General features: G+C 38.4%; 1 protein-coding gene and 1 non-coding gene across 2 annotated transcripts in view; both read left to right on the forward strand.

The window, feature by feature from the left end:
* C1H1orf141 (chromosome 1 C1orf141 homolog) overlaps nucleotides 1-23,787 on the forward strand; it is a 69,494-nt gene extending 45,707 nt beyond the window's left edge. Inside the window, exons 9-11 of the mRNA XM_077954430.1 lie at nucleotides 12,542-12,686; nucleotides 19,537-19,606; nucleotides 22,523-23,787. Coding sequence (XP_077810556.1) covers nucleotides 12,542-12,686; nucleotides 19,537-19,606; nucleotides 22,523-22,547 — 240 coding nt within the window. The 3' untranslated portion in view covers nucleotides 22,548-23,787. The remainder of the gene's footprint in view (nucleotides 1-12,541; nucleotides 12,687-19,536; nucleotides 19,607-22,522) is intronic.
* LOC114675088 (small nucleolar RNA SNORA31) lies at nucleotides 13,142-13,276 on the forward strand. Its single transcript, XR_013413320.1, has one exon. It is a non-coding gene; the product is annotated as a small nucleolar RNA SNORA31 (small nucleolar RNA).
* Nucleotides 23,788-25,152: the final 1,365 nt, after the last annotated feature.

Raw genomic sequence — 25,152 nt, forward strand, 5'->3', positions numbered from 1 at the left:
CTGGGCCTTCAATGTAGATGCCTTGTACCCTTGATTAGCTAGGAAGTTCAGGAGATCTAGAGTAGCCTGCTGGCACGAGACTTCCAAACTGGTAGCCAAAAGTAAATCATCCACATACTGAAGGACCAGAGTTCCTGGACTTGAGAAGTGGCCTAGATCTTGGGTCAGTGACTGACCAAACAAATGAGGGCTATCCCTAAACCCTTGGGGCAAGACTGTCCAAATAAGTTGGGATATGTGGTCTGTGGGATCCTCAAAGGCAAAGAGAAACTGGGAGTCAGAGTGCAGGGGACTACAGAAGAAGGCATCCTTGAGGTCCAGAACAGTGAACCATTCTACTTCCTCTGGTATTTGAGAGAACAGGGTATAGGAGTTGGGTACAACTGGATATAGAGGAATTACTGCCTCATTGATGAGTCTAAGATCTTGCACTAGTCTCCACTGACCATTCAGTTTTTGTACTCCTAGAATTGGGGTGTTGCAGGGACTGCTGCATTTTCTTACTAAGTCTTGAGCTTTTAAATGTCTAACAATATCCTGTAAACCTTTATGAGCTTCAGGCCTTAAGGGATATTGCCTTTGATAAGGAAAAGTAGTGGGGTCTTTTAGCCTAATTTGCACTGGGCAGGTATTTTTTGCCCTTCCGAATTGTCCTACCAATGCCCATACTTCAGGGTTATTCCCTTCTCAAGCAGAGGACAACAAATGGGTAACTTGTTCCCCATATTCATGTAGATAATAGCTCCAACTTTGACTAACATGTCCTTCCCTACTAAGGGTGTGGGACTTTCAGGCATAACAAGAAAGGTATGTGAAAAGAGCAAAGTCTTCCAATTACAATGAGGAGGTGGGAGAAATACCTGGTTACAGGCTGTCCCAGGATTGGACCTTAAAGACAGCTGTCCAGGACAGGAGATTAACACTGAGAAAGCTGCGCCAGTGTCTAGGAGGAAGTCAATTTCTTGGCCCTCAATGGTTAACCATAGCCGGGCCTCAGTGAGGGTGATGACATGAGCTGGCGCTTGCCCCGGGCACCCTCAGTCCTGTTGTTGGATCATCTGGTTGGGGGCTTATGGCCCAGAGAATATTTGTCCTCTGGGGCAGTGCACCTTCCAGTGATTGCCTCGGCATAGTGGACATGGGTGAGGGGGCAGCTTGTTTCTTGTTGGATAATCTTTTTTAAGGTGTCCTTGCAAACCACACTGGTAACAAGCCTTACCAAGTGGTTGGCCTGCTCCATTTTCTGTCTGCTCTGAACCACCAACGTTTGTTTGTCTGAGGGCCATGACTAAGGCTGTGGCCTTTCTCTGATCTCACTTTTCCTTTTCGGCCTGTTCCTCTTGGTCCCTATTATAGAACACTGAGGTTGCCAGGTTTAATAATGCCTCCAGATTTTGTTCAGGACCCAGGGCTCACTTTTGGAGCTTTCTCCTGATATCTGCAGCTGATTGGTTAGTAAACTTATCTTTTAGGATCAATTGACCCTCGAGTGAGTTGGGTAATAGGGGAGTATATTTTCTTAAGGCCTCTCGTAGCCACTTGAGGAAGGTAGAAGGATTTTCTTCCTTTCCCTGAGTTATGGTGGACATCATTTAATAATTCATGGTCTTTTTCCTAATTGTCCTTAGTCCTTCTAGAACACAGGTCAACAGATGTTTGAGACTCCAGTCCCCATGATCTGAGTCGAGGTTCCAATGGGGATCCATACTGGGCATGACTGGTAGGAAATTTGTCCCTTTCTTCGGCTGTCATTCTATCATTTACTTGACTAAGATACCAGGTAGCTCCAAACTCTCAGGCTGCAGCTAAAGCCGCATTCTTCTCATTAAAGGCCAGGGTTTGATCTAACAATAGCATAATATCTCTCCAAGTGAGATAGAAGGCTTGCCCTAGACCCTGTAGGGCATCTATATACCTATCAGGATCATCTGAAAAGTTCCCCAGGTCTGCCTTGATCTGCTTTAAATCAGAGAGGGAGAAGGGGACATGTACCCGGGTTGGGCCAAATTCCCCTCTCCCTACAGCTTGAAGGGGACATAACCGATAGCACAGGAGTTTCTGTGGTCCTTTGGAGATTTCTTTGCTTGTTTCCTTCTGGGCAGGGGCGATTAGAGGAGGCTTATCATTAACAGGAATGGGAGCTATAGGAAGGCTAGGATATGGGGGTAAACTGAGAGGTCCTCTTGTGGGATGTAAATTGCAAGCTTTGCATAGTTGTAGATTCTTCTTCAATGAAAAGAAAGCTTGGACATAAGGTATTTCACTCCATTTGCCTTTCCTCTTACAGAAAAGGTCAAGCTGCAGGATAGTATTGTAATTTCTACTTCCCTCAGGTGGCCATTTTTCACCATCAGAGAGAGAATATTGGGGTCAGGTCATAGTGCAGAAAAAAAATAAGCCACTTCTTTTTCAGGGTTTGTTGATCAAATTGGTCCCAATGGCTTAGGATACATTTCAGGGGTGAGCCTGTTGATGCCTGAGTGTTTCTCATCTGAAAGAAAAAACCGCCCACTGTTTTGGTTTGTTTATTCCCCACCATTCCCCGCCCCACCCGCCCCCACCAAAGAACCCAAAATGGTCCCTGGACCCTGCTGATCGGAATAGTCGTGCTCACCAACGCAGCAGCAGAAACCCTAATTTTCCTCTTAGACCACAAAGAGGACCGAGGAAGGTCCGATTTAGTGGCCCTTACCAATGCATTCTCAAAAACCGGTTAGAGTCCTAAGCATTCTCTTGTTAGTATTGGGAGCTTACCCCTGTCCTGTAAGGATGTTATGCCCCAAAAATGAAGTGGAGGGCCATACCCTGAGGGAGGGAAGGGATGTCAAGGAAGAGTGATGCCTTTGGTCCTCACTTCTCATCATATGAATAGGAAAGATATCATTTCTGAGGCGCTCCATATCCTAGCTTCAGGAATAGCTTTTGTTAGGCCTGCTAGTCTGAGGAGGGATCCTAAAATTCCAGATAGTCCCCCCCAACAACAGGGCTTCAGGCAAAAATTATGTCTTTCTGACTGGTGAGCCCAAGTGCCTAAAGAAGGGAACAGAGTCCTGAAGTTTATACTAGAAATCATTCTCATAGAAGAAACTAGAAAAGCACTAGAGACAGGGAGTGATTTTTAAAAGCTGGACTAGCCTAAGAGAAGAGAGGTGAGAGGAAGTTTTTCTAACAGGCATTAGGACCCAGGAGGCAAGGGTCAGGATAGATAGGATAGATGGGCGAGTCTTGCTTGGGTGACGTGACTTTGAGAGTTCCTCTCATGGCTACAGGCTCAACCAACTTTTTGTCAGGACACTGGAGCTGAATGGCTTTCCTCTCTGTTGACCCTCGGCTCAGCCCAGAAATACAGGAAAAGCGGAAACTGGTTCCAGGCAAACCAACAACCCCAAACTCCGAAGAGTCGGGGGTTGTTAGAGAGCCCTTTCCCAGAAAGTCTGACACCCGTGTCTTTAGTCTGGCGTCCACGCTAGTCGCTTTTAACTGGTCAACAGGTGCCTGGTGTTTAGCACCCGAATTCTAAGGAAAAATAGGACAGAATAGCAAACAAAAGCGGTCTGATGGTACTCACAACTTGGCAATAGTCCCTTTGTGGTCGCCAAGATGTGTACAGAGTTTGTTCCTTCTGGTGGGTTCTTGGTCTCATTGACTTTAAGAATGAAGCTGCAGACCTTCGCGGTGAGTGTTACAGCTCTTAAAGGTGGCACGGACCCAAAGAGTGAGCAGCAGCAAGATTTATTGTGAAGGGTCAACGAACAAACTTCCACAGCATGGAAGGGGACCTGAGCGAGTTGCCACTGCTGGCTGGGATGGTCAGCTTTTATTCCCTTATTTGTCCCCACCCACATCCTGCTGATTGGTCCATTTTACAGAGTGCTGATGGGTGCATTTACAATCCTTTAGCTAGACAAAGAGTGCTGACTGGTGCATTTACAATCCTCTAGCTAGACAGAAAAGTCCTCCAAGTCCCCACTCAACCCAATTAAGTCCAGCTGACTTCACCTCTCAGTGGTTCTTGAAGCAAAAGTGGGTGGTGTGTCTCCACATGCTGTTCTGTCCATCCCAATGGAAGCTGCACATTAACCCTGTCTCCTATCTGCCATCTTCTCAATTTTCTTCCTAGAATATATCTTCAAGAAACTTCTCTAGAAATGTTGCATGGATATTTGAGAGTGTGTTTATTTTTCCAATATACTTGATTGATAATTTGACTGTGTAGACTTAGAGGTTCAAAATCATTTTTTTCCTAGCCTTTGAAGACATTGTTCTACTGTCCTATATAGTTTTGTGTTGCTATGAAAAGTTCTCGAACTTCATGACATTATTTTTTTCTGGAAACTTTTTAGAAACTTTATCAACATTGTGCTGAAATGTCTCAAGGCAGCCTGGCCAACATGGCAAAATCTCATCTCTACTAAAATACAAAAATTAGCTGGGTGTGGTGGCACACACCTGTAATCTCAGCTACTCAGGAGGCTGAGACAGGAGAATCTCTTGAACCCAGGAGGTGGGGGTTGCAGTGAGCTGAGATCACACCACTGTGCTCTAGGAACAGAGTGAGACTCCATCTCAAAAAAAAAAAAAAAAAGAAAGAAAGAAAAAGAAAGAAATGTCTCAAGGATGTGCCTGGGTGTGGTAGTTTTACTTTATTCCGTTCAGTGCTCAGTGAACTCCACTCTAAAGCTAAAGGTCTTTCTTTAGTTCTAAAAAATGTATTTTATTTCTTTGCCAATTTCATCTCTACTATTTTCTCTGCTTTCTAACCATCAGATATTAGTCCCTTTGGATTGATTTTCTACATTGCTTTTCTTTATTTTATCTTTTTGACACTTTGCCCCTTTTTTTGAGATAGGGTCTGTCTCTGTTGCCCAGGCTGGAGTACAGTGGCACGATCACACCTCACTGCGGCCTCTACCGCCTGCTGGGCTCAAGCAATCCTCTCACTTCAGCCTCCTAAGTAGCTGGGACCACAGGTGTGTGCTACCATGCTTGGCTAATTTTTGTATTTTTTGTAAAGATGGGGTTTTGCCATGTTGCCCAAACTGGTCTCGAACTCCTGAGCTCAAGCTATCCACCTGCCTCTGCCTCCCAAAGTGCTGGGATTACAGGTATGAGCCACTATGCCCAGCTAAAATGTTGCTCTTTATTATGGGAAATTTCCTTGACTTTTTCTTCCAGCCCTTTTATTGCATTTTTGTTTAGTAATCATATTTTACATTTCCAATGTTTCTTTTTCTTGGTAGTGGCCCTTCTTTCCCCCCATTGAATCCTGTCCCATTTGTTCTCAAAGTTTTCTGAAGATATTAGAGTTAGTTTTCTTAGGTTCTTTTCTGTTTCTTAAATTACATTTCCTTTAAGATTGTTATATGTATCTTTGATATTGCTGATTTTTATCATATGTGGTTGCTATGGTCTGAATGTATACCCCCAAAATTCATATGTTGAAACTTAATAGCCAATGTGATGGTATTAAGGAGTGATGGCTTTAGGAGGTGATTAGGTCATGGGGCAGAGCCCTCACGAATGGGATTAGTGACCCTATAAAAGAGATTCCAGGGAGCTGTTTGCCCCTTCTACCATGTGAGGACACAGAATAAGGCACCACCTATGAATCCGAGAGTGAGCCCTTACTAAACACCAAATTTGCTGATGACTTGATCTTGGACTTCCCAGCCTAAGAATTGTGAGAAGTAAATTTCTATTATTTCTATTACCCCGTTTAAGGTATTTTTTATAGCAGCTTAAATAGAATAAGACATTGGTACATTTTTATTTGTGATATTTTAGAATGAAGATGGGGTTAATTTTTCCAGGAAGCTGCCATTAATTTTACAAGTAAGTCTATCCCCAGAATGAAAACCTAACTGTTCTGTGTATATGGCAGAGTTCTCACCCACCTTACTTTAGGATTTGAGGGCAGGGAGTAGGCAGTTGGCCTGGTAGCCTTTTTTGCAGACGCTACCATAAAGAGAATTTTGCTCTGGGGAGCCAAAACCCACACTAGCAGGAAGTTTATTAAGAGAAGGGCACTCTTTGTTTTAGCCTGGGATTAATTAAATACCATTTCCTGTAAATTGCCTGTGGGACAGGACAACTGGGAGATGGGAAAAGTGGTAACTGGTTCAGAAATTTCATTCAGCATTTCAGTTAACGTCTCTTTACAACTTTTGTTCTCATTCCCACCCTCAATACCTGCCTCCTCTAAGCCTGGAGTTTCTCCAGGTTTCATCAAATAGATAACGTATTAGTGACTCCTCTACTGGAAAGCTTCGATTATCTTTCTTTCAGAAATCTGTTGAAATCTCTCCCAGGCACTGATCTGTCTTCCCATCATTCTCTCACAAACACATATGCACACATTCCTGTTCTCTTTCTTTTACAAGTTGATTCTTTGTGGTATTTCCTTGCCATAATCGTAAAGAGATCTTAGTAGGGCATGGCTATAAATAGCATGGCTTGTCATATTGACTCAGAAGGACCTCTCCCATTTAAAACTTATGCCTCTACTAGTTCCCCTAATCTACATTCATACTGACTCCTGAAAGGCCTTGATCCTTCAATAATTTCTTGTTTGACTTGTGTTGAAATATTTCTGAGACATATCTTCAGTGTAAGAAATGGTGAGAGACTGAGCCAAAGCAGTAGAAATGGGAATGTAGTGGAGGACACTGATTAGGAAGAAATTAAATAGTCTGGCTTGATGGAGTTTGCAAGTGATTGTAGTTAGTGCTTAGAATGATAATCCCCCAATTTCTTGTTTGGAAAACTGAAATTCCATGAAATTTGATGTGTTACATTTTCACTATCATTCAGTTTGAAAAAGTTTTCTAGTTTCTTCTTTGAAATATGGATTCTTCAGAAGTATGTTATAGAATTTCAAAATATTTGGAGTTTTTCCAGCTATCTTACTGTTATTGATATCTAATTTAATTACGTTGTGGTCAAATAATACATTATGTAGGGTTCCAATCCAGTTAAACTTCTATTTAGACTTGTTTCAGGGCTCAGGATATGGTCTGTCTTATTGAAAGTACTAAGTGCACTTAAAAGAATGTGTATTTAGCAGTTATATGGCATAGTGTTCTATAAGTACACAAGTATATGAGTATATTTATAAATATATATCTCTATTATAGATATAAAATATGAAAGTATATGTATAAATTAGGTCAAGATGGTTGTTAGTTTCATTCAGGTCATCTGTGTCTTTACAGACCTTTAAAAATCTAATTATTCTGTCAATTGCTAGGAGATGTTAAAATCTTCATGATTATAAAATAGCCCATTTCTCTGACTCTGTAAATTTCCGCTTCATATATATATATATATATATATATATATATATATATATATATATGTTTTTTTTTTTTCAAGATCTTGACACCATCTTGGCTCCCTGCAGCCTCCACCTCCCAAATTCAAGTAATTCTCCTCCTTCAGCCTCCTGAGTAGCTGGGATTACAAGCACCCACCACCATACCTGGCTTTTTTTTTTTTTTTGGTAGAGATGTGGTTTCGCCATGTTGGCCAGGTTGGTCTCGAACTCCTGACCTCAGGTCATCTGCCCACCTCAGCCTCCCAAAGCGCTGAGATTACAGGCATGAGCCACTGTGGCCAGCCTGCTTCATGTATTTTGTAACCCTATTATTAGGTGTATATGTATTTATGATTTTTATGTCTCCCTGATGAATTGATCTTTTTGTTATAGTGAAATGTCTGTCTCTGTCTCTGGTAATACTATTTTTCTTGATATCTATCTTTCTTTTCTTTTTTTTTTTTTTTTTTTCTTGAGACGGAGTTTCGCTCTTGTTGCCCAGGCTGGAGTGCAGTGGTGCAATCTCAGCTCACTGCAACCTCCACCTCCTGGGTTCAAGTGATTCTCCTGCCTCAGCCTCCTGAGTAGCTGGGATTACAGGCATGCGCCACCATGCCCAGCTAATTGTTTGAATTTTTAGTAGAGACAGGGTTTCTCCAAGCTGGTCCGGCTGGTCTTGAACTCCCAACCTCAGGTGATCCACCCACCTCAGCCTCCCAGAGTGCTGGGATTATTGGTGTGAGCCACTGCGCCTGGCCAGATGTCTATCTTACCTGATATTTATAGAACCACTGCAGCCTTCTTATGCATCCTGTTTACATAGTATGTATTTTTCCATCAGTTTACTTTCAACTTATATTTATAGTACATTTTTTACACATAGCATATACTTGAGTCTTGCTTTTTAAAAAATCTATTCTGACAATGTCTTTTAGTTGAAATTCTTATTTCATTAATGTTTAATGCAATTGTTGATATGGGTGAAATTAAGTCTATCATTTTATTCTGTTTTGTTTGTTTGTCCCTGTGCTTTTTGTTCCTCTGTTCCTTCTTTTCTGCCTTTCTTTGGATTATTTGAATATTTATCAATATTTCACTTTAATGTATCCGTTGGCTTTTAGTTATGTCTCTTTTTATTTGTTTGGGATTTTTAGCGGTTTTGGTATAGATTAAAGTATACATCATCAACTTGTCACAGTCTACTTAGAGTAAAATTGTACTACTTCACATAAAGATGTAGAAATCTTTAAATTGTATAGTTCCATTTACTTCCCCAAACCTTTGTACTATAGTTTCTGTATGTAATACTATAAACCCTGCAGGACGGTATTATAATTTTTGCTTTCAGAAATTCGATGTGTTTTAAAGAAAGTAAAGGGGATAAGAGTCTCCCTCTGAGGTTCTTATTAAACATGTCAGACTTTTCATTATTGTCCTACAGGTTCCTGAATTTCTATTTTTTCATATTAAATAATTTCTATTGATCTATCTTTAAGTTCTCAGATTATTCCCTCAGATATTTTCTCTATTTTAAGCTCAACAGATATTACATGTTTTAATTCTATAATTTCCATTTTAAAAAGTAGTTTCTGTTTCTCTGATAAGATTCCCTATGTTTTTCCTTTACTTTGAACATATTTTACTTTTTTCATGAAGCATGGTTTTTTGTTAGTTTGTTTGTTTGGTTTTGTTTTTGTTTTTTAGGTGAAGTCTTGCTCTGTCACCCAGGCCGGAGTGCAGTGGCGCAATCTCAGTTGCTGCAACCTCTGCCTCCCAGATTCAAGTGATTCTCCTGTCTCAACCTCCTGAGTAGCTGGGACTACAGATGTGTGCAACCAACCCCAGCTATTTTGTATGTGTGTGTGTATGTGGATTTTTAGTAGAGACAGGGTTTCACCATGTTGGTCAGGCTGGTCTCGAACTCCTGACCTCAAGTGATGCACCTGCCTCGGCCTCTTAAAGTGTTAGGATTACAGGCGTGAGCCACCGTGCCCGACCCATCAAGCATAGTTATAATAGCTGCTATAAAATCTGTTAATTCCAATGTCTGGGTCATTCAATATCTGGTCTTGTTGGATTGTCTTTTATGTTAACACTAGGTCTCACTTCCTCGGTTCTTTTAGATCAAGTTGGGTTGATCTTGGACATTGTGACTATTGTATTGTGAAGACTCTGCACGCTCCTGTTGTCCTACAAAATTTATTGATGTTTTTGTTCTAGCAGTCAATTATCTTGATTGTACTCAAAATACAAATGACTCGTGAACAGCAGTTCAAATTTTAGTTCAATTGTTTTATCCTTAGCAGGCTGCTTGCAGGAGTTTCTAAACATGCATGGTTTAGGGGTTAACCAGAGACTTGAACAGGTAGTCTCTTACACATAGAAGTCTCTCATGCAGGAAATGGAGCTGCCATCTTTGGCTCTCTTCTTTGCATCATTCCTTTCTCACTTTCCAGCAGCTTTGTTTGCCCAAACTTTGTCTTCTGGTTCTTCTGGCCAGAAATAACATGGTTTTTCTAGCAGAATTTTAGATGCTCCATGCGATGCCAACTTCAGTCTGCCTTCAAGCTAAAAGCTATACAAATAGCAACTCCACTCCATGCAAATCAGTGATACCAAGTGTCAATACTTTCTCTTTGCCACCTGCTTTTGTTTATTCTCCAGGACCTTAAGGTCATGTGTGTGCATGCATGTGTGTGTGTATTTTATCTAGAGCATTTTGTCTAGAGTCTATGGTTTTTATCTGTGGGTAGGTAGGTCTGATAGAGGATTACTCAGCTATGTTGAATCAGAATTCCCCAGTCTTTACTACTTTTATTATCTTTTCCTGTTGCATTACTGGGCACTCCCTAAAAATTTATAAATAACTGTGGTGATAGATGTTACTGTCGCCATGTCATAGACTAATATATTACCATTAACGATGATGTTGACTGTTACTTTTACATATATATAATTTTTAAAATTATCTTTAAATATTCTTTTTTTTTTTTTTTTTTTTTTTGAGACAGAGTCTCACTCTGTCCCTCAGGCTTGAGTGCAGTGGCATGATCTCAGTGCACTGCCACCTTTGCCTCCCAGATTCCAGCAATTCTCCCGCCGCAGCTTCCCGAGTAGCTGGGACTACAGGTGTGCACCACCATGCCCGGCTTATTTTGGATTTTTAGTAGAGACGGGTTTCACAGTGTTGGCCATGCTGGTCTTAAACTCCTGACCTCAGGTGATCCACCTGCCTCGGCCTCCCAAAATGCTGGGATTACAGGCATGAGCCACCGCACCTGGCCAATATTCTTTCTCACATTAAGAAAGTATTATCTCTATGTAGTTTTATTACAGTTCTTATCAATAATAGTTGTTAAATTTATCAGATTTATCAGTATTGCAGCTATTAAAATAATTACATCATTTTAATCCTTTTGACCTATGGGTAATGAGTTATAATAACATATAGAAACCTTTAATTTCTTGATGGTTTTATTTGGCTGTTGTAAACTTGTACTAGTATAGTGTTGATCGGTATTTTATTTTAAATTTGTGAAAAATCCTGAAGTCAGAGGTAAGATTAACTTGTAGCCTTCTTTATTTTTCCAGACTTTGGCTTTTAAGACTATACCAGCTTATAAAAAGAAATGAAAAGTTGTTTACTTTTTAATTTAATGATATTATATTGCATGAGAACAATTTTTTCCATGAAAGCTTAAAACAACTTATCTGTAAATCTATCTGGGGCTGGTTACTCTTTTAAACTATGTTTTAAAGGTAGTTATTTGAAACTCCCTTACATTCCTTTTAAGAATTATTGATGGGCTCCAATTTCCAATTCCTCGTGACAATGTTGGTAATTTTTCTTTAGGATAAAGTTGCTTTGACTGTCTTTCAAGACATCTGTGGTCTATCCCCCTCACAACTCATCTTCTTACCTATTTGAACTTATCTTTTAATCCCAATAAATAATAAATGCCTTCCTGATATAACTATACTGTTTTTCTGCCTGTCTTATGAACATTCCAGGCTTATGCTGTTGATCTTGCCTGAAATACCCTTGTCTTTTAAATCTTAGCATTTTCTTCTCCCTCTATGAAATCTTTCCTATTTTAGTCTTCATGGATATCCCTCCCTTTTTAAACTCTTCCTCATTTATATATTGTATTGATTGGTTTGCTTTTTAGTGATATTACTCTATTTTATTTACTACTGTTTTGTGTATGCAAATCCTATACCATAAAAATGTGAGGTCTTTGTGGCCTAGACTTTTGTCATATACCTTATTTTTATTTCATATTATCCAGAACGAAATATATTCTGTGCCTAGTGTGAAAAAAAATGGGTTCTAAACAGTTAGTTGTTTAGTTTGTTAACAGAGAACCACAAAGTATTCCATTTATATTAACATGTGCATATGTATATTTTGAATGCCTAGATATGTGCATTTTAATAAAAAATATATGGACCCAATCTGATCCTCTAGTCTAGGAAAAGCCGAATCATTGTTTTTCAGTTTCTTCTCTACTCAGAACTGATCTGCTGTACCAACTCTATGTTAGAGTAATCGTTTGTTAAAACAGAGAAGGCTTTATTTCTCAGTATTTGAACTTCAGACTTCCCCTGAACTTGGAGAGAGAAATTTTTTTTTTTTTTTGAGACGGAGTCTCGCTCTGTCGCCCAGGCTGGAGTGCAGTGGCCCGATCTCCGCTCACTGCAAGCTCCGCCTCCCGGATTCACGCCATTCTCCTGCCTCAGCCTCCCGAGTAGCTGGGACTACAGGCGCCCGCCGCCTCGCCCGGCTAGTTTTTTTGTACTTTTTAGTAGAGACGGGGTTTCACCGTGTTCGCCAGGATGGTCTCGATCTCCTGACCTCGTGATCCGCCCGTCTCGGCTTCCCAAAGTGCTGGGATTACAGGCTTGAGCCACCGCACCCGGCCTGGAGAGAGAAATTTTATGTGAATATAAAGGTTAAGTTTCATAGACAAAGGAAAAATAAATTAGTAAAAAGTGTGAGCATAAGCAGATCTTTTAACTTCTGAAGGTTTGTTTTCTTATTGATAATGCTCATCTCATAGTAGGTTTTTCTGATAATTAAATCACATTTGAAAATATTTAAAGAACCAGACAGCTGTTAGTTATCATAATTCAATATTGCAAATGTGAATACTCAAACACAAATTATTTATTAATATACACGGAAAGAAATCATTTCTAAGATAATTTTCCATTTTTCCTGATGTTTAGATGGAAAATGCAAGGCCTCTGAATGTTCTACATTCACAGCATAGACAAGCATGTAGAAGATCCCTGGGTTCTACAGACTTTTCTCCTATGTTCAACATTCAGTCTAATGCTCATAAAAAGGAAAAAGACTCTACTTTATTTACAGGTATAGAAATTGCATGTTTACATTGAAATAATTGAAAGTTACCTGCATCTAAACTTAGGGTGTAAGCATTAAGAAAATCTTTAACCAAGGAATATTAGTCTTTGATCACACTACAATAACGATCTTTCTCCAGCCTTCTTTTCTTTCTCGTAAACCTATCCACACCACACTGATTCTAGTTATATTTAACAGGCTGTTTTACTTAGTTAACCAAATTACTGTGTGATTTGATTCATTGTATGTTGCCTATGCTTCAAACATATGTTTTCACCTGATGGATTCCTGTTCGACTTTCATAGTTAAGAGATTTTAGCCTCAAATAAAAGAAAATCCAACCGCCTGTAGCTTAAACTGTAAAGATATTTATTATCTAAAAAAACAAGAAGTCCATCAGAAAGGCATTTGCAGGGTTGGCTCGTTCAGGGGCTTTATAATGTCATTAGATATTCAGTTCCATGCATCTATTTGACAGACCTGGAGTAGTTACTGTCTGCTGCTAAGGTTTCCACCACAGATGCAAGAAAAAAAATATTCTCGTGCTTTCTGTCTGTCTGATTGTGGCTGCTGAGATTGAATAGAGGAATACAGTGGTGGAAAAAATGTCCAGTTCCTCTGTCTTTCCTCAATGGTCTTAGCAGGTAGCTTGTCCTCCTATCCTTGCTGTACAGTATGATGACAACTATTCAATATAGCTTGTGTGACTAGAAATGCTTTTTATGCCTTGGTAAGAATGAAAAAAATGTTTTTCCCAAAGCCAACTCCCCCTTATGTTTCTTTGGCTCAAAGAGCCTCATGCATCCACATCTAAACCAATAAATCATCATTGGCTTAGATCACTTTTTCCAACTTTCAACATGGCCACAGTAGGAAATACTTTTTATATTACACACACACACACACACACACACACGGAGCAGAAGATTCAGCTTCCTAGAGTCCTAATTATCTCTCTTTCTCTCTGTCAGTTGAATTTGATTGTAGTATTTCTGTATTTTGTAAAGTAATTACTAAGGATCCAGATGATACATTCTGTTATAGTCTACTTCATTTTCTTAAATGCTGTTCAGGATACACTAAATTGATTTCACAACACAGGAATGGTTTGTAGCTCACATTTTGAAAAACACAGCTTAGATTACTCAAGATTTACTCCATTGAGCCGGGAAAGATACCAGCCTTCTTTGTAGGACATGGTTGCTTGGAAGGAGATAAGACTGGAGTGCTGTTAGTAAAGAAGGGTAAAAAATGACTGTGAAGTAGGCAACCTCCATTTGCTACATTATCCTTGAAGGTTCCATTCAGATGCCACATCTTCTCTGAAGTGTTCCCTGAAAGCAGTGACAGGATGTTCTATTAGTTCAGCAAAGCAATCTCCCTTTAGAAAAGTTCTTAAGTCTCTCTAAGGAAGCATTTTATACTTTTTATCAAAGTCCCAAAGTAAGACTTCTGGGAAAGTTGTCAACATAAATACAAGTTCATCCTGGCCAGAATGAATAACACAAAAAGAAAATAGAGAAGAAAAACTTATTAAATTGAAACTGGGACATTTTATCCCTAACTCAAAGAAAATCTGTCACATATTACATTATGAAGCAGTTTGAAAGAATCTTCCAGAAGTCAGCGCACAATTCCATTTCTTAGGAGAAAAGAATAACCGTTGAAAGAGCCAATAGAGAATATTCTGAAAAAAATCCCCTATTATAACCACCGACTCCACTACACACACACACACACATACACACACACACACACACAGACACACACACACACACTCTCTCACATTCAACTTAAAGAAATAGAGTTTGTTATCAATGATAGGTCCGAGAAAGATGCGAAATTCTCCCCTTGGGATTCCTTTCCTCATTGTAAGTCAGCAGCATTCAAAGTCTGTGCTAGCAATATTTGGAGAGAAATATAATGATCATAACTTGTCACTTTTTTCTCTGGCTTCCTCGTATTGCTTTAGATGTACTCAGAGCTAGGGTAAAAACCTCCTAACTTGAAGGAGCAGGGACTTGAAAGGAGGGTTGATAACAGAAGAGACAAAATACAGTTTTCTAGGAACGATTTTTGGATTGTGACCAACGATAACTGCAAAGAAAAAACACAATTCCTTCAAATAGCCTGTGAGCCATGAGGCCCTTACTTGACTAAGTTCCTCCCTCAACTACCAAACTAACTTGCTTACCCCAAGAGAGAGATAAAAAAATGAAACCCAAGTGACACCTCACACATAAACAGAGTACTCACCACCACCACCACCCTGGGGTCATGAAAAGGTTTCACAAAATATACAGTGCCCAGAAACAAACTTCTCCACCATCTTCCAGGGCTACAGCTTCCTTATCAGCCTACTCAGTAGCTGAGTGCCTGAACTCATAATAAAAGGTAACGACATCTGGATTTACATGTTAATTTCTAAGGGGAGAGTTTAACAGTGCATAAGTAAACAGGGAGAACATAAAAAAATTTACATCTGTTGTTTTTGGACAAATAAATAAGCCCACATTTAAGTGATCTGATTCAAAGTTGAGCAGAAAGAAAAATAAGAACAAAGCATGGGACCTATGGAAAAATTCCATAGCGAAGAGAGGTCATAATTTAAAAAATAGCTGATGGTCACATTTTGGCAGAATTTGTTCCCCATGAACCAGGAATAAACTTAAACAATAATTGTTCTATATGCTGAAGGAGTTAAAGAAAATCAGAATTCTATGAAGTAAGATTTGGAAATGTAAAACATAATCATCAAGAATGAAATGATGCTACCAGAATTAAAAAATATTTTTAAAGAAATAGGTAATGCTAATAGGTAACTTAAAATTATGTTAAAAGCCTCAAAGAGTAAAATAAACATTGAAGTAAACCAAACTGAAATCCGAAAAGCAGTTTTGGAATATATACAGTGTGCAGTGTAAGGGGACAAAAATATGACCACATTAGACAAGATAGTATATTGAGGGAAGAAACCAGGTATCCAACACTGAGATAAACAGTGAGTTTGAAGGAAAGAACAGAACAAATCAAATGAATTGACTAAAAGGGGGTGGGGGGAAACTATCGGAGAATAATGGAAATACTCTATATCTTGATTTTACTTACATGAGTGCATATATTTATCAATGTTTATCAAACTGTTCATTACGTTAAAATACGTGTATTTTATTGTATGTAAATTATACCTCAATAAAGCAAAGTTAAAGAAAAAAACAAAAGGCTGACATGACAGAAGTCTAAAACACCAAAAATACGGTAGATTAAAATAACTCCAAAAAGCTTACACAAGTGCAGCAAATATTAACAATATTTCATTTAAAATGCAAAATACTATTAGTTTTTAAAGACAATGCTGATTAAATACATAGCAGTTCATCAAATTCTGTGCTCATCATTGACTCCTGTATCCTACCATTTGTGTTTGTTTATTTTTTTTGAGACAGAGTTTCACTCTTGTTGCCTAGGCTGGAGTGCAATGGCGCGACCCTGTCTTACTGCAACCTCCCAAGTAGCTGGGATTATAGGTATGCACCACCACGCCCAGCTATTTTTGTATTTTTGGTAGAGATGGGGTTTCACCATACTGGTCAGGCTGCTCTCAAACTCCTGTCCTCAGGTGATCCACCTGCCTCAGCCTCCCAGAGTGCTGGGATTACAGGTGTGAGCTACCACACTCAGCCCCATCTGTGTTCTATTACATTTTTCATGAAGAGCATATGTTAGTCATTCTTTCGATGGTGACCTGTTGGCTGTTAACTCTTTGGATCCTTATATATCTGAAGTGCCTTTATTTTGCTGTCACTCTGGAATGACTGTTGAGTTTATGTAAATTTCTACACTGTAAATTACTTTTTCTCAGCACTTTACAGATAACTTTATTATCTTCTTGAATCATTCATAGATTAGAATTCTGTTCATAGTCCAATTGTCATTCTTCTATAGAATAACTGTTTTTAACTTTCTGGTAGTTTTAGGACTTTTCTCTTTATTCTTTATGATTCGCATTTTTAGTACAAAGTGTCTGGATATAGATGTATTCTGTCTGTCATCTTCAATCCTTGAGATACATGTCTGTCAGTTAGAATTATTGGTTATTATCTCTTCAAATATAGATTCTTTACCATTTCTGCTATTTTCTTCTTCCAAAGCTATTGGATAAATGTCCAAGACTTGCAGTGGGTTTTTCATGATTTTGAACTGTTCTTTCAGGTTTTTTATTTATCTTTCTATGCATTCTTGGTGAATTCCTCAACATTTTCTTTCAATTCATTAATTTTCCCTTTGCCCATGTAATCTAGATTTATATTTCTTACTTCCAAGATTTCCAGTTTTTAAAATATTGACCTGTTTTTATTTTTACCTTAGTCTGTTTTTATTGAATAATAGCTTATTCTCTAATGTATTTTTTTATTTATACCTTTGAAATTTCTAAACATATTTTATCAAATCTAAGATGTCATCAATTGACACTGTTAATTTAAGTATGACACTTGCTACTATACCTCTTAAAATTGAGGTATGTATCTTAAGACGGCAAGGGTTTTCAGTTTATTTTTAGATTCTTCTATTTAATTGTATTGCTGACCCCCTTGTAGATTTTGTTTGCTGCCTTTCTTAGATTTATATTTTTCATATGTTTTATTATTATAATTTTTTTTTGAAACTGAGTCTCATCCTGTCACCTAGCCTGGAGTGCAGTGGCATGATCTCTGCTCACTGCCACCTCCAACTCCTGGGTTCAAGCAACTCCTGCCTCAGCCTCCCAAGTAGCTGGGATTACAGGCGTTCGCGACCATGCCCAGCTGATTTTTGTACTTTTAGTAGAGGCGGGGTTTCACCATGTTGGCCAGGCTGGTCTCGAACTCCTGACCTCATGTGATCCACCCACTTCAGCCTCTCAAAGTGCTGGGATTATAGGTGTGAGCCACTGCACCTGGCAATATTTTTCATATGTTTTAGAATTTCAGAAGGTTCTCTCTCTCTTATTCACCACTCACTATATGTCACTCTTTCCTTTCCAGAAGTTTTGCAGTTGCCATTACTCAGACCTCATGGCCCTCAGGCCAGACCAGATTTTAGAGTTGTGAATGGGATTCCTCTGCCAGGGTAATAATTGGGGATATGGCAGATTCAGTCATCCATCTCTGATGTGGTTTGACTTAGTTCCAGGTTAGCCAATTGGCAATGGAAAGAACTGATTTTTACTCTCCTTTCAAAAGTCAGGGATTCTTAACCCAGCACCTTGTTTCAGTCAGTGGGCCTGTTTTTCTCCTATCTATCCCATTCCTGCAAATGGGAAAAAGTTGGATCTCCCTCTAAGTAGAAACTGAAGCCAACCATTTCTCACCACTTACACTGCTACAATCCTTATCGAGTCAACCAACAAGTTTATCTAGATAATAGCAACAGCCTCCTAACTGGTTACTCCATTGCTACTCTTGCCACCCACATTCCCCCTTCTCCCCACAGACCATCCATCTCTGAGCGAGCAGAGTGATCTTTCTAAAGTATAAATGAAACTACATTATTGTTCTGTTGAAAACCCTCCTAAGGATCTCTGTTGTAACCAGAATAATATCTTAACTCTTCACCATGGCTTATGTGACCCTAGATGACTTTGCCCTGCTACATGTTTCAACCCATCTTACTCTGCTCTCCTCCTAATTCACCGCACCCGAGCAACACTGGCCTCTTTGTTCTTTCAGCATTCCACACTGACCTCACACTGAGACCTCCATCCACACTTGCTGTTTCCTCTGCCTCTTTCTCTTTACTCAGATTTCAGCTCAAATATCCCTTCTTAAAAGAGGACATCTATAGCCACCCTAGGTGAAGTACTATGTTTATATTCTTCCATAATACTTGAATGCTTCAAATACTTCCAAAGTATTCGAAATTATATTATATATTTATTTGTTGGTTGGTTTACTTGTTTTTGTTGTTGTCGGAGTTTTTTTTTTGTTTGTGTTTGTTTTTGTTTTTTGAGATGGGGGTCTTACTATACTGCCCCAGCTGGCCCCAAACTCCTGGCCTCAAGCAGTCCTCCCACTTCAGCCTCCTGAATAGCTGGGATTACAAAGGCACATCACCATGCCCAGCTGGTTTACTTGTTTATTGACCATTTCCTCCCTCTAGAACAGAGCTTCCCAAATAGTACTGTGGTAAACTGTTGTGCTTGGAGGGGGTTATAGGTGTGCTGAAATATTGATTCCTTGGCCATCAAGGTTGCTCAGTTGACCCTATGGTAGCCTACCCAGACTCAAGCATTTATTCCAGTATACTGTACAAATAATATAAATTAGTATGCTTGCAATTAAATGGGAAAGACTGGGAAGTACTGCACTAAAATATAAACTACTTGAGGACGAGGAAAAAGCTGAAACTGTTGCTAATAGCATGTGTGTGTAGAAAAATGCTGGAGTGGCCACCAGACATGTTTGGAAGAGATCAACCTTGGATGCTGACTTCATGCCACATGGCAAGATCTGTTTGATATCTGCAAGCTGTCTTCCCTCCCTACCAAGTGATAACCGTCTGAAGCTTCCTACTGGTTAATAGTGACGCCACATAACGGAGAGATTTGAAAATTTAGGGATGCCTTTCTTCCACAAAAAATCTCCAAGACCACTTTTATGTTTGATCTGTTTTAGCCAAATACTGGAGCTTTGATCTCAGTCTTTTCCAGTTCTATCTAGTTCATTCAAGAAATATTTACTGAGTAGCTGCTACAGACCAGGCACTATACTAGGTGCTTTCCATATGTTATTTTAAATTGTAAAATATTTTGTGCAAGATATTTTCCTAAATGTCAGAATATCTATGTGTCTTTTATGAAAATCTTTTAAAATTTCAGGTCAAATTGAAAAAAAACCTAGAAAACCATTGGATTCTGTTGGTCACTTAGAAGGTGATAGAAATAAAAGGTAATTTATTTCAAAATACTTAGTATTTTGTTCTGTTTAATGATGTTTCTAATAGGACATATTTTATAATTGACCAGAATAAATTTATTCTACCTTATTGTTATCATTTAGTTCCATAGTACAATCGAACAGAGAGAAAGGCATGGAAAAATGAATAGAGGGAATACAATTTTTTTTTTTTTTTTAGTAAATGCACACATTTACTTACACTACAACACGGATGTGAAAAAGTAGCTTTTCTTTGGATAAAGTTCTCATTTTTCTCATGAACCCTTCAAACTTTATGTAGTGAAAAAATCATTAATCCAGTGTGTTTCAAACTTTGTTTGAATCAATAATGAACAACCACTTTAGGTTTAATTCAGTTTAAAAACTATATCCTGGCCGGGCGCAGTGGCTCACGCCTGTAATCCCAGCACTTTGGGAGGCCGAGGCAGGCGGATCACGAGGTCAGGAGATCAAGACCATCCTGGCTAACACGGTGAAACCCCATCTCTACTAAAAATGCAAAAAAATTAGTCGGGCCTGGTGGTGGGCGCCTGTAGTCTCAGCTACTCGGGAGGCTGAGGCAGGAGAATGGTGTGAACCCGGGAGGCAGAGCTTGCAGTAAGCCAAGATCGCGCCACTGCACTCCAGCCTGGGCGACAGAGCGAGACTCCGTTTCCAAAACAACAACAACAACAACAACAACTATATCCTGTCTCTGCCTGACCATACTACTCTATCCTCTTAACAAATGTGGGGCCACCCTGTGTTGGCATGAAGCTGCCCTGTGAAGCTTCTTTCAGAATCTCAACATAGGACGTTGCAAAGACCTCTCTACCTTTGGTGTTCTCCTCAACCTACGTAATCATACAACTCGTCCCCACTCAAAATCCAAAGAGGTATATATATGACTCTCTTGCTTCCACTCCTGCTCTTGCTGTGTTCTCCCACAAACCAGGCAGGAAGGGATGATCTTGTCAGTTTGAAAGTCTGTGGGAGAGAGGTTGGTGCAGAAGTTGGCAGTGACTTCCAGGGATAAAAGGAGGCAGACAAGAACTAACAAGCTGCAATCAGCCCTATGAACATTGCCCTGAACTGTGTTTATTTTCAGAAAAAAATCTCCACAGATGAATGATTTTAATATAAAAGAAAACAAATCTGTCAGAAATTATCAATTAAGTAAGTATCATTCAGTAAGAAAGAAAAGCTTGCTCCCGTTGTGCTTTGAGGATGAATTGAAAAATCCACATGCCAAGATAATCAGCGTTAGTCCAACAAAGACAGTAACTTCTCACATGGTAATAAGCATATCATCTATCGTTAAGTAAACATGTGTAGTTATACAACTTACGGGAATCACCCATATATTTTAGTGACCAGAATCTTTGATAAATCCTTCTTACCTCTTGGTTTCATATTCCAAAGTGATAACAGCACTTAAGTTCTTAATGCTCTTTGCATAACCCCCAAACCATGCATTCCTTTACACTAGCTGAAAATTCAGTGTTTTTCTTTATGAAGAAGGCTTTATCAAATTTGCTTGGTTATAATAGAACTATAAAATAAAAAGGATTTTTTAAAAAATGACTGTAGCAATCTAGCAGAATGCAGTGGTGTGCACCTGTAATCCCTGCTACTCTGGAGTCTAAGGCAGGGGAATTGCTTGAACCCAGGCATTTGAATCCAGCCTGTACAATATAACAAGATCCCAGTTCTAAAATAATGGGACTATGACTATGTGTCCATTTTTCTAATAATCTGTTTTGGCTTTTTCAACCAGAAAGTGCATTTATTAAAGGCTATTTAGTAACTCATGCTCTCTAGAGAGGCAGTCTGGCTCGAAAGCTGTCTAGCCAGGAATCACCTAATTATATAGCCCCAGACTGCTCCACTGAGGCCCATGCTATTGTCACAGATAACAGTTTATAACTCCGATGCTGAGCAGGGAATACTCTAAGACATTTGCTACTGCTGTTGTTCAAAGCTAGATATAACTCCTACCACCCTCACTAGAATAGTTTTCCCAATACTTTTTCACAGTGCTTGCTTTCTCTGAACTGAAGACTTCATAGGTGTATCTGAATGGCAGAGCCTAGAGCAAATGCCTATGTCCTAACCGCAAAGAAGCTGACAAACATGGTTCTTGCCTCTACCTAAGAGTACATAGACTTATCAAGCAGAAAATGTCCTAAGGCGTTGGACAGACCAAAAACATTACAAACATCCATTATGATGGCTAAATAGGTAATATTGGCATCACCAGTGGATTGCAAAACTAGATCTTTGTCATCTTTTCAGTAATGATAGCAGACTTGGCTATTACTGTGATAAAAATGATCTATTCTCGAGTCAGTCTATTACTTTGGCTATTTTATTCCACAAATATTTATTGAGCACTTTTTAGGTGTCAGGTGTTAGGTGCTAAGTATTAGGGTACAATAATATCAGTTGTAGAGATAATTTTTAATTTTTTGAATTATTTACTAAATATCCAGATTTGTAATTTTGGCCTGTAATCAGTTATGTCTCTTCTGAACTTTGACTCAATCCATTTTTTGGTATGCTTTTTAATTTCTAGAATATGGAAACCTAAGAAATGCCAGTACAACTACCCTATTTCTCAATGGCAGTACCTCAGATATTTAACAAATATATTTATTTTTTCATATTCCAATTTATTTCAGAAAACATTTAAGGTCAAAAGTTCAAGTTTCATGACTAACATCTCTATAGAATATTAAGATAAGAAGGATGTATGTTATATACAAGTACAGTATTTTCATATATTTGAATAATGCTACTGTTCATATTAAATATTTGTATGTAGTCATTTTTAGAATATTTTACAATTTTATTTACATGTTTTAAAATATATGGAGCTTTCTTGACTCAATGAACTTACGACTAATTACTCTTTTCTTTAATCCACAGGAACAAAAGGACACAAATCCCATAATTTTCCATGACTCAGAATATGTACGAATGTTACTTTTGACAAAAAATAGATTTTCTTCTCATCCATTGAAAAATGAAAACAATTACCCACATAAAAGAACAAATTTTGTTTTAGAAAGAAATTGTGAAATCCTCAAATCTATAATTGGTGATCAATCTATTTCTCTTTTCAAACCCCAAAAAACAATGCCTACAGCACAAAGAAAAGATATACAGATCCCCATGTCTTTTAAAGTAGGCCACACAACTGTCTATGATAAACCAAAGAGGAAAACTAATAAGCAGACACCAGAAAACAGATCTTGGAATACACTCTATAATTTCTCACAGCACTTTTCTAGCCTAACAGAACAATTTGTGGGTTACCTTGATAAAGCTGTTATTCATGAAATTAGTGCCCAAACCGGAAAATTTGAAAGAATGTTTTCTATAGAAAAACCAACGAGCATACCCACATCCAGTGCCTCACCTGTCAAATGTTATTCAAAGCCTTTTAAATATATATATAAACTAAATAATGTAACACCACTGGATAATTTATTAGACTCGTCAAGTGAAATTTTAAATGCCTCATAAAATATCATGTATGCAACAATATTGGAGCAACAAGAAGCAAATATCCAAGTTCCAAAATTATAAAAGAAATTCTTATCCAAATAGTAATGTTCGAATTGATCATATAAGAAAGCAAAGCATAGACATTGGAATTACAAGTCAGCAGTCATCTGTTCAAGAACAATCAACATTTGTAGTAAATAATAGGACAAAATTAGGAAATAATTATCACCAAGAGGATCTAGTTCATGACTTTCTATAATCTCAATTAGATTGCTCAATCATCAGCCTTTCTATACTAAACTCTGATTCAGGACCAAGAACAGTATAGTCTGACTCTGGAAATGCGCTGTTGGAAGCCAAATAACATCAATACTCTTTTTCTATAATTGAATATCAAATAAGACAAATTATCATTAATTTAATGAACGTGGAGTTAATTGTATATCAGCATTTCAGCAAATCATCATCAATAGTATTACATTAACAATTTGTGCAATTAAAAAGGCTTTGTAAAACTTTGAATAGTTTTTTATTATTGTTAGTAGATGTTGGAACTTCATTATTATATAATGTTTTTGCAAACTTTAACTTTTTTCTGAATTGTTAAATAAAAGAATAACTATCCTTAATCTAAAAATTTTTGGTAGCAAATCCTATAAGGTATTAAACATTTTAAATTATATTATTACATTGTTATTTTACTTTCTCATTAACTTGAACAGTATAAAGGCAAAATTCAATTTAGAAACAAGTTGCATTTTGAAAGTTTATTGGTAATCCATTTGTTTGGAATTCAGAAATGCATTTCACATAAAAATAATCTTGTAAGTAATAAATTCCAAAATTAAATAACAGAAACTTACTTAAAATTTAATCCCATAGAGCTTATATGAAAATGGTAAAAAGCAATAATTTTGTAATTCCAATAACTAAAAGAGAAAACTGAGTAAGGAAATAATTTTTCAATCTTGACTGTTACTACTTGAAGAAAAACAGATTGAATTAAATGCATTTAAGTTAAGAAAAGGCTTTCGGGGTCTTTTGGAACATTTTAGGGTGAGGAGGTAAACTGGTTTAGGTTCCTCTGCTTCTACTTCAGACTGGAGATTTTCTTTATTATGCATCATCATCAATACTACTCAGGAGCATCTTCACAACTAGAGGGAGGTTTGGACTCTCAAAAAGAATGACAAGGAGAGAAAAATGGAGGTGAGGCCGGGCGCGGTGGCTCAAGCCTGTAATCCCAGCACTTTGGGAGACCGAGACGGGCGGATCACGAGGTCAGGAGATCGAGACCATCCTGGCTAACACAGTAAAACCCCATCTCTACTAAAAAATACAAAAAACTAGCCGGGCGAGGTGGCGGGCGCCTGTAGTCCCAGCTACTCGGGAGGCTGAGGCAGGAGAATGGCGTAAACACGGGAGGCGGAGCTTGCAGTGAGCCGAGATCCGGTCACTGCACTCCAGCCTGGGTGACAGAGCGAGACTCCGTCTCAAAAAAAAAAAAAGAAAAATGGACGTGGAGGAGGAGAGATGTACCTGGAGATTGTGTGAATGAGAGAAGAGAGAGAGAAAAGCTTCAAGATAAGGTGTTGGGCTCAGGTCTGTAGGAGGTAGGGGAGGGGCATACTTACTTCCAGTTGCTGGCTGGGAAAAGGAGACGCTGCTGCAGCTCCAAGTAATGAAGTTGTCTTTTTCTTTTCCCTTTCATTCTTCTCTGGTTGCTTTTATATGTTCTCCCCCTGTTTTCCCTCATCCAAACTTACTGCAAAGCAAAACAGCTTCCCTAACTACACTGCCAACTCAGAACATAAAACAAACTCTTTTTAAGCACTAATGATCAGAGTAACAAGAATTAGAAAATATACCTAATATTAGTACAAGTCATGACGGTAGTTTCTCTTGATACTCAGTATAAGAGAAACAATAGGAATAGGGCAGATAGGAGCAAATTGGGGCAAATAATGTAAATTATCTGAGCTTCAGTTTATTGTATCTCCACCTTAAAATGGAGACAACAATAATTTATTACACTGCTATTCTCAGGA

The sequence above is a fragment of the Macaca mulatta genome, chromosome 1 (genome assembly GCF_049350105.2).
Source record: "Macaca mulatta isolate MMU2019108-1 chromosome 1, T2T-MMU8v2.0, whole genome shotgun sequence".
NCBI classification, from domain to species: Eukaryota; Metazoa; Chordata; class Mammalia; order Primates; family Cercopithecidae; genus Macaca; species Macaca mulatta.